The sequence below is a fragment of the Salminus brasiliensis genome, chromosome 11 (assembly GCF_030463535.1).
Source record: "Salminus brasiliensis chromosome 11, fSalBra1.hap2, whole genome shotgun sequence".
Lineage (NCBI taxonomy): Eukaryota > Metazoa > Chordata > Actinopteri > Characiformes > Bryconidae > Salminus > Salminus brasiliensis.
In genome coordinates this window covers 18529458-18540242 of record NC_132888.1, presented here as the reverse complement: position 1 = coordinate 18540242, position 10785 = coordinate 18529458, and the positions used below count along the sequence as shown (strand labels likewise).

The following is a 10785-nucleotide window of genomic DNA, read 5'->3' as shown; positions in this document are numbered from 1 at the left end:
AACAAAAACTAAATTCAAGATCTTTTTTATATTAATAAACATTTGAATGTCAGACCTCATTTTTTGCTAGTAATAATAATAATAATAATAATAATAATAATAATATGAAGCCATTTTGATAACGACACCTTAATGGTAATTCTGACCATCGATTTACATGGAATCTCACATCTTATCTAGAATGACCTTTTTGCTAGTAAAAACTAGAGATGTGGGATGTTGGGTAGTTGGGGATGAGGTGGGGGCGGTAAGCATCCAGAATCCTGCAATCAAATCCTCACAGCAATGTTCCAGAATCTAGTAGAAAGCCTGTTATTAATACCCTTGATTTCAGAATACACAATTGTCCCAATACTTTTGCCCATCTCCACTGTCATTTTGAGTAGTACAAATCCTAGTTTCTAGTTTAGAGATCAATAAACAAATAACTAGTCAGCACCAGAATTGTAGAGACCTAAGTGATGTCAGAGATCTGAAACAGCAGGCATGTTAAATACATAATAGAACTAGTCAAAACTCAATGAGCAATATCTTCAATTAGGTTCATTTTCACTAGTCAGAATAACACACAGATACGTGGACCTGCACACAATGTTATTTTTTAAGCTGATTAAGGATGTCAAGTCACAGCATTACCTGTATTACAATTTACTGTGCTTTGCATTTTGTCCACCAGCACAAACATAAGCTCCTGAGAAACCGGTTGCCCCAGTTATCCAACACGCTCCCAAATGAGGCAAGGAGGCTGCACTTCAACAAAAACAACGATCATTCGGAGTCAGTCTCGATCAAGAAACATGCTGCATGAGGTGAACATGAACAATACATCAAGATCAAATCTAATATCCATTTCTTTATTATTGTATTTAAAAAAGCCAGAAAACCAGAAAATGTAGACAAAAAAAAAAATTAAATGTTAAAAAAAAGCAGAAATAACTAAAAAGAACTGTGTGTAAACCAGTATGCAATACAGAATCATATACCATAATCAATAAATAAGTGGTGGAGAGTCCCTTCATATAAATGATTCTTAAAGCTGCATATGACAAACCTAAGAAGCACCCCGAACTGATCCACGACCTGATGCAGAAAGTGAGAAATGAGGTTTAACATGGGAGTTAAACAGGATTAACATGGGAGGCACAAACAAGGTTTAGTTTAGAATTGCGGCAGTATTTAGTGCTCAGTGATGGCATTTGTATTCAGTTTGTTCAACATGTTTGTGTGGTGATGTGAACCGAAATCCAAAATAAGAAAATGAACAATGTGGTTTTGTTTATGTACAAATACAGCTCTGGAAAAAATGAAGAGACCACTTCATTTAGTGCTCTTAAATTTGCATATATATGTGTATGCCAGCCATTTTGTTCCAGGCATTTCATCAAACAACGCAGAGTTACCTGAATTTGCAGACTATGAATGCCATAAAGTCACCAAACACAAATGTTAAAGACTAGTGGAGAGTCTGCCAAGACAAGAAAGCGGTGATTGGCAGTCAAGGTCAAAAATAATAACTTCTTTGCGTTATAATTATTATAGTAATTTCTTTGCATTATTTGAGCAGTTTTTTTTTTTATCATAATATAGGGTAGTCTCTTAAATTTTTCCCACTTGGAGCTCTATTACTGAAATAGCCACCATCAGTATTCCAGTCACATATTAAACAAAAACCTAATTATAGACCCAAGTATACTGTACATTACTCTACTACTCTTTCATCATTAGGTTCTGTTGAGTCATCGTGTTCCGTTTTGTACTTTTCAGATATGCTGTCCTCATCTAAAACAGGAGTGTATGAATTTACAACCATGTTTAAAAAACAATTAAATAAAATGTAGCTCTGTAGCCAATTACATACCGTTTATGTATATTAGATTTCTGTGCACTGTATGTATCCAGGGAACAAATGAAGGGCCATCATTTGTGAATTTGGTATAAATGATATACATACAGAATATACTAATTTTAATGCTTAAAAATGTATAAAATAATAACAAAATAAGTTTAAGGACCATGACATTTCAGTCCTCTAACTCTCTCTCAACTGGCATGCTTAGTTTTCTCTAGTCTTCAACGTTGCAAAAATGGAATATTTCCAGGTTGGCGTAATAGCCTAGACATCATCAAAGATGGTTTAACATATTGAGAACAATTTTCATCGTATCTTAGTAAAGGATACCAATCAGGGATGTTCAACCCATTAATCTTCAGTTTATGTTTTGCAGGAATTAATATTGTAGCAACATTTCCACAAGTATTTCCCCAAACACAACATGTGCAGAAGGTTGTGGGACTAATGTTGGAGTGTAGAGATACAGTGTTGAGAGCAGAGAGAGAGAAGTTATGAGGAGAGATTTAATGCAAGACTGGTTTGGGTGGTTCCTCTGCAGGAGGGTACTCCTCAGGCAGTAGCTCCTGCTTATCATCCAGCGTAAAGGTCAGCTGCTGCCTGGTTCGGCGAGAGGAGATCAGAAGCAGGCCAACCAGCAGGACCACCGATATGACGGCCAGAGTTGCCACCAGGAAAAAGGCTGGAAATTAGAGAGAATCGAGGAGAGAGAGAAATGAATTAATATCTCGTAATGGTATGAACAACATTTATTAAGCTATAAAATGCGCCAAGTAAGTAAAAGAACCATGCTTAGACAAGCGCTTTACTATCCTACAGAAAGAAAACACAGCAAACTACTACAGCATGAACGAAACAGGCCGATAATGATGAGCTGCTGTTTTATCAGTAAAAACACTGCAGCCAAATAATAACGATAACCAATGGCATCAAAGACCCCTTTCTAGCACTTTTATTTTATAAAGTTTTTTCAGTTTTATTTCTATTCAAATCACCAATTACCCAACCCATACATATTCTCCCCTTATTACATGCAATGCACTGGCCAGCATCGCAACTGGAGTAATGTGGGGAAATTTGTGCTTTATTCTGTCTGCCAAAGGCTAGTAGCAAGGATTCGAAACGATTGATCCACAGATTATAGTGACTGTCCGCTTGACCACTGTATTATTTCTAAATCTTCTGTAATGTGACCACCAAGGATTGGCAGTCACATTAACCTAAAAGGTTAGGATTAACCTAACCTGTTAACCTAAAACTGTTGCACATCAATTACAGGGCGAATACTGGTAAACTTAAGCTCTATTCTGGCAGGATTAGTGTGGATACACGGGAATATGGAGCAATGGAATTTTACTGCAAGATGTCTGTAAAACTTCACACAGGATAAGAAATCTCGGCTTAAACGACCGAGACGACTTCTTAAACGACTTCACTTTCGCACTGCCTGCACCTCCAGCTTCTTGTAACCACCAATCTAATAACCCAAGAAGTAATAAAGAAATTATGGTTTGAAAATTAGCAGCTATGAGTTCAGAACACGCATGTAGGCTATAGACAGGTTTCTGAGCAACGTAATCATAGAGATGCATGCGAAACTAAAAGATAGCAGCACTCTTCAACAAACAAACAAATCGATCCAAAACTGTATTTTATTACTGAGTCAGCAAGGCTTCCTAAACAGTGCAAAATCTCTGTTGCAGCAGTTGACCAACATTACTACCTTCTGGCTGACTATGCTTTCAGAGCGCTGTTGCTCCCTGACAGCACACACACCCATTAATGTTTGTAAACAGGAAACCAGTCTATTAGCTACACTAAACAATGACTTAACGCAAGAAGCCAGACCTTCTTAACGCCAGAAGCACTGCAACCCAAGGTATCTGTGCCAAGCAGCTCAGTATTTGAGAAAGAAAAAATAAAATAAAAAAACATATCTTGAAAAACCTCCCTTTCTACAGGATGAGGTTAACCCGGAGGTTATTTTTACATTGCGTTTACAGAAGGCAAAAGGTGTTGAAATCTTACTGATGTGGGGGTGCAACAAAATGACTGACACAGTGAAATCAGACAGAACTAAAATCACTGAGAAACTCTGGTAATATCATTACCCCACCTCCCCATGTAAATCTAACCCCATTCAAATAGGATTTTAGACCATTTTAAATTGGGATTAATGTACAATGCTTATACATGGTCTAACTAAATCATGAAATATTTTAATATGTAAACATGACTGTAAAATTGGTCTCATTTCTATTTTCTAATTTTTGAGAAACCAAATTCTGCCTTACCTGGAGTCCAGCGAGCACGTGCATTGTGTCCATGCTCATCATATCTCCCTACAGGAACAACAAATGTTTTTCTGACTAATTGTAAACATTTAGGCATTCTGGTGATCTATTCATGAACTACATACAGTGGCAAGAAAAAGTATGTGAAGCCTTTGGAATTGCATGGGTTTCTGCATTAATGTTTCATAAAACCATAAAGTTCACATACTTTTTCTTGCCACTGTAACTGCATTATAAAACTGTCTAAATAAACACTGGGCATTTATTTAGGTCAGCTTGGCTCATCAATGGTCCTCCTTAAAACTACAAACATTTATATGTTACTACATAGTCAGTAAGGGGGTCACAATGGGGAACTGCAGCTTTGACTTTGCTGCTAAAACCTCTGAGGGAATGTAATTCAGTGCTAATGTGATCCTGCAATTCAGGTAATTAATGAATCTCTTCACATTAGCCATGGAAACTCCATAGAACTCCATCTCGTCTTACCATCTTTCCCAGCACACTGAGACATGCACTCCTCCACAGTTGCGTATCGGTTCTTGTTACCACCACAGCCTCCGTATATGAAGCGCTTGCAGGACTGAGTGCTGGCCTCAAAGTAGAACGCTGGAAAAGCTGCACGGCACAGTCCAGTGTCATACGGGACAGTGCACCCCTCTGTACAGAACACAACACACAGCTTACTGACCCAGTGAACAGTACACTTAACACTGTTAGACAGATTATGTAATAATATAATATATGATTAAATTATATATATGAACAAAATGCATAAAACTTGGCATACAGCCGGCCAACGCCCACTGAAATAGTAAAGACAGCACTAAAGAGCTCACAGTTTGGCAGTGTACTTGATGCTGCTCACAGCACACTACCTTGGTAACGCTTGATGTCCTCGTCAATGTCTATAACTGTCACTGCAAAGAAAAGAAGTCAAGTTGAAATCAAATGACTTCAAACTGAAAATAAAACCAGATTATCAGGCAGTAAAAGAAAGGCAAAATGCAGGCCTACCAGTGCAGTTTTTCATGCACTCCTCCTCTGAGACGTAGTTGTTTTGGTTGCCGTGGCATCCACCATAAGTAAACTGCTGGCAGGTACCATCTCTGTAGTAGAAACGTGGCATGGATGCCCTGCAGGGCCCAACCTGTGGTTCAGCCTGACACTTTGCTGGAAAACAAAAAAAATAGATATATGACATTACCTCCATAGATACCACCAAAGTCTGAAGGTCAAGGGTAACCAGTTACAAAAAAAAAATCCATTCGGACAATAATAACAATGTTGATAGAAGGTCTAATCTATTTTATTTAAAAACAACAACTAAAGCAGACAATTTATCTAATAGGTGCCTTCCTCAGTGTTGGTCACAAATGTATATTCTCCTTCAAAAGAAATCAAAACAACAATTATAACCAAAACACACACCTGCAAACTCATCTGATGTCATTTTAGGCAGGGGAGCCTTGGGAGCAGTATCTGTGGAAGTAGGAATGAAATTAAGACAATAATAAAATAATATAGCTAAAAACATTATTAGTAAACAAGTCTCTGTAAATGATTTCTGTTCAAATGGTTTGGCTTAAATAACATTTCAAATAACATTTCACAGCACATCAAATCCGAAGTGGATTCCTTTTATAACAACAACCCGAGATATGTACGAAAACGTATAATTGGTGAAAAAGTACTGGAAAGTTAAAAAAAAAAAGCAATGGAAAGTAGCTGTATGTCACTGTTATTATACTTACATAACATAGTAAGTAGTTATACATTTTATGTATATAGTAATATATAGTAAAGTACAGTTTTATACATACATTTCCTGTTATTTAGACCTTTACACAGTATTCAAAAAAACTTTCAAAGTTATGACATGTTTGCTCTTTATTTCCTTAAAAAAAAGGAGGAATCTTCACATAGTTTTCAATAAAAAATTATTAATTTAATTCATCATTTCAATTTAAAAAGCGAAAAAAGACTGGCAATATATCCCTGTGTAAAAAACAGCAATGCCCATTAGTAGCATCACCCCACTCATGGTCCAAACCTCAGAGGAAGAGGTCATTATTTCATTAGTTCATTTCTTTTTACCAAGGTGCAGGGCTGCAATGTATTTCTACAAGATGGATGTGACGATATCACTCTACAGTCACACTGCATTTTACAAATATCTCTGAAGCTAAAAAAAGTTTAACACTAGCGTCCGGGTTTAGATTAAAAAGAACCTTAACAGTTACATTTGATCAGGCAAATAAAAGGTTTACACCTTACTTTCCACCCCCTGATCGTGAACCAGATGAGAGTTTTTTTTTTCAAACCAATAAACACACTAAGTGAGTGCTTACATATGTCTCAAGGACAGAAAATAGGATGATGACAAGAAAAAGCCCTCGGAGAGGAACACAATGTAGTGCGTGACCTTCCTTGAAAGACTGAGCAGCTGAAAATGTCAGCATTCTGAATGAAAGACCATGTTTAGATCATTGATGCCACAATTGTCCAACACAAATGTTGGTTAATTTCTCTTGACATATACACATTTGTTCAACAGCTTCTTTTTAAATAGAAAAGAAAAATATAATAAGAATAATAATGATCATTCTAATGGTACGTGTGTATTACCTTTAGTCTTCTCAGGTCCTGCCATTCTGCGCTTTGGGAGGGTTTGAGTGACAATGACATCACCTAAAACACCGAACAAACAAAGAAAAATGAATTCCCTCAACATTAACAATGAATCGCTTTCACAAGAACTCAACTATTCATTTATTCTGGACCGCATAAAAGGTACTTAAGTATTATTATAGAAGTGTAGAATGATGAAATCATATAGACATGAAAGAAAATGGTTACATGACTGAAGAAACACACAAATTCCACAGAACCTGCTCTAGCTTTATTTTAGTCTTTTCAGCTGCATTCATCACCCAAATTTACACAAATCATGTAAAGCAGAAACAGAGAACTTCAGAGAATCATCATCATTGGCCCAAAACTCTAGTGACAATAAGTCTTTGTGAACGTGGCCTGTTTGAGGAAGTAATCTACTTGCAACAGAGGTCACTCAACCGGTTATTCAGCAACTAGCTGTAAGCAGAAACCACCTGCACCGCAGTGTGTCTCATGGTGACGGGTGACTTGATGTTAGGTTGAGTGAGACACCAAGTGAAGTATTTGACAAAGCAGGAAAAGCCCTATGTTTCCACTGTTCTTTCTAAACTTTAATGCGTGGGGTTTCCGTCCCATCCATAAAACTTAATAAACTTAAAAAAAAGGGTTGAACAGCATTTAAGTGAGCCTAACCACATCACATCAAGTTACCTAGATGAACTCTACCTCAACCTCAGAGCACTTCAAAGCAACAACACTCAAATACAGCAGTTCGAAAGGCCCAACAGAGTGACCCTGACGCACAGCCACCCACAGCGTGGGTTCAGAATCAGTGCCCTGTTAAGTTGGAAAAAAGTAAAATACATGTCCTTTCCTTTTCTTGGTTTTGGGCTCTCAGGTCTATCTCCAGTCCAGGCCTTTGTTTTCCCCACCACACAAACTTAAATGGCCATGTGTGATTCCCTTCTTGATAAAGTGACAGTCTAATATGTAAATTCTTATCAACAGGTTTTGTCTTGTCCTCAAATAGGGTTTGCAATGTGTTATCAAGCCCAGTTATATGACTGACAGCACTGAACTAGACACAGGCATTTAACTGTTGCCCAAACAGTGAAAAACTCCAAGTCAGCGAATCTTCTGGGACACCAGAGTGAACATTAAGGAGCACCATAGAAATGTACTATTTTAAAGGTTATGTGACATGGAAAGACAGAGTCTGCCTTCAAAAAGGTTGGTCATGAACAGTGAACCATAAACCGTACCCATAAAATGAGCATGTTTTTTATAATGACTGATAAATCGTCCTGTTGGAAAGTGCACAGAATATTGGCCCACGCAATTTCCGCTATCACTACAGGAGCAATTCTAGTCTGTGTCACATAATGTAAACCACATTACAGGTTTCAGAGGCAGGGTTCTATTTGCAAAAAAATTAAGTTGTTATTGTACAAAGCTATAAACCACTTCCACATGGACTAGCAGTTTTATAAAGGACAAAAAAAAAAAACAAACCATGCAAACTACAACATGAATCTCAGAGAACACAGACACACACAAAAACGTACCTGTGACCCCACTGCAAGCTGCTTCACATTCTGCCAATGTTTTAAAGTTGTTGTTGTTACCCTGACAGCCTCCATAGATGAATGGTTTGCACGTTTGGTTGGTGACGTCGTAGTAGAATCGGGGGAAAGCAGCCCGGCAAAATCCTACAGCCTTTTGCATGCGGCAGTCATCTGGAAGAGTAAGAGTGTACTGATCAATTCTGTCACAATTTCCCCTCACACAATTAGGTCATCCCCATCACATAGTCAGCATCATTCAGAAAGATTTGGATTGAACCAAATCTTAATGCCCCTACAAACATACACAAAATGGGTACCAGTCCACTGTCTGACACTGTTTAAGGTAGCCTAAAAATAAGTACCTCCATTGTGTATGAAAAATAAAGCAAATAGTCTCTAAAGAAACTCCATCCGTCACGGGTTCACTGGTGGGTTCAAATCTACGTTTCTCTACAATGAGTAGAATCAGAGTGGCATCTCACTCAACCCCTCTGAATGTCTTTGTTTACGTCTCAATCTCTTAAGCATGCAGTTACCACTTTTTTTTTTTTTAACCAGATATTCAGGTTTACAGACAGTCAGCAAGGTTTTACTAGAATATGACTAATCAGGCTTCCTTAATTTCATGAATTGGTCACCTTTTCTTTTGTTGCGCTTGACCTGTACCCACACTCGTGTCACCAACGTTCAAAAGCAAAGTTCGTCAAGCAATTTAGTGAGAAGGACAAAAGACAATAAGACAAAGGTGAACAAAAAAAATAGTAGAGCTGCTCTGCTGCATTTTTGCGCAATTATCCCTGCGGTTTCACACACACACACACACACACACACACACACACACACACACACACACACACCTGTACTGCATCTTTGGCTCAGCCATTTCTAATTAACTTCGTATACCAGCTCACACATTAACTATGAAATGTCTATGGGTGTGGCAGCCCAGGAGGGGAGGCTGTCTGAATAGGGTAGATTAGGGCATTTAACCCTGGTCTTCTGTAAGAATCAGTAAACATGAGGTAAATTTCACTTTGTATTTGTGGGTGATGTGATGTGATGAATGCTGGGTTACTCTGAACAACATTTGAATCTTTACCTTTATGGTTCATTTTGCCATTTTTTACTTTTTGATATAATTTGAATCTGGTAGCTTTACCTTTCATATTAAAAATATTTCTCACTGATTTACTTTGAAAGATAATTTCCCCCCCCTTTTTTTTTTTAATTTGACATTTTGGGGATATGAGGTGTTTGCCAGACAGCATCATTAAGCTGAATGAGGATGAATTTAATGTTTTCTAGCAATACAAACAAACAGGAGTAATTAAGTAAGCAGCTGTAATTGATGAATGTGTTATGTTAAATTTAATAAACTTTAAAATCCAGACAATAATGTGTTTATAATTGTTTGGGCAATGTCTAATGACACAGCAGTGCTGAAGGTCCGGTCTCCAGTTCAGTAGAGTTGTGAAGGCCAGTGAAGACACGATGCTGTTAACCATTAAACCCAGAAGTGAAGAGGGTGTGAGACACAAGGAAATGACACACTATCTAAACAACAGCGGAAATTCACTAGTCCAACGAGTCTTATGCTGTTTAAACATCTTCATTAATTTTTTTTTAACATTTAAATCTACTAGCTATATCATTTCATCCGTATCTGCCCTGCTCCGGGGCTGGGCGCTGTTGAGCCGGCTGTTGAGCCGGCTGTTGTGTTGTTTACCTGAGGAGAAGTTGGAGGAGCGAGTTTCGGTCTCCGGTTCCTGACTCTGGCTGCTCTTTCGGTACGACCTGAACTGTGTGCTCGGCACCAAAACACACACATCCTTCCCCTCTTTTAGGCAGCTGACCAAATAGCACTGAGACTGGCCGTCCGCGGGGGTGCCGACCAGGGCCAGCTGGCAGTCGTCCCTCTTACAGCACTCCTCTCGGCAGCGTTCGTCCTCCCGCACCTCCGGCAGGTGAGCTGCGTAGGTCGCGCCTGCGTTTAGAGACGCCGGGTCGAGCCCTCGGTTCACCTCGGCGTTTGTGTCCCACACGCAGCCCTCCTGTTGACCGAGCGCTGCGGCTACGCACAGAAGGTAGATGGAGGCGAAAAGAAGCGCCATGATGTTCTCCTAAGCTCCGGAGCAGAGCAGAGCGGTGTTGCTAATGCTGCGGGTGTCGTTGCTAACAGGTGTAGTCTTCCGCCCTCACAGGCCACTTTACCTCCTGATAGGATTACGTCATTGTTCCTCAAACACCACCTGACATAAACACCAGAGGCTCACACGCGTTTACACTGGTCTAAATGTGCTTATTTTAAACAAAAGGACTCAAAAACACAGCTAGCTAATGTTGTAACTTTTCGACAAGGAGAGTCAGACTTTTGATAGCTAGCTAGCACTAGCTAACTTTAGCATCTTGCTAAACAGAGTTCACAACCAAGCCAGTAGGCTGGAGTCTTTCACTGAACAGT

General features: G+C 38.8%; 1 protein-coding gene across 1 annotated transcript; it reads right to left on the bottom strand.

Annotated features, from left to right (window-relative positions):
* Window positions 1-840: 840 nt before the first annotated feature.
* On the bottom strand, window positions 841-10534 carry spint2 (serine peptidase inhibitor, Kunitz type, 2). Its single transcript, XM_072692057.1, has 9 exons — window positions 10051-10534; window positions 8325-8495; window positions 6772-6834; window positions 5575-5625; window positions 5161-5316; window positions 5022-5063; window positions 4633-4803; window positions 4144-4191; window positions 841-2531 (listed from the first exon to the last, which is right to left on the bottom strand). Exons 1-9 carry the CDS (start codon window positions 10433-10435, stop codon window positions 2356-2358), a joined length of 1263 nt encoding a protein of 420 aa, XP_072548158.1. The 5' UTR covers window positions 10436-10534; the 3' UTR covers window positions 841-2355.
* Between the last annotated feature and the right edge of the window lie 251 nt (window positions 10535-10785).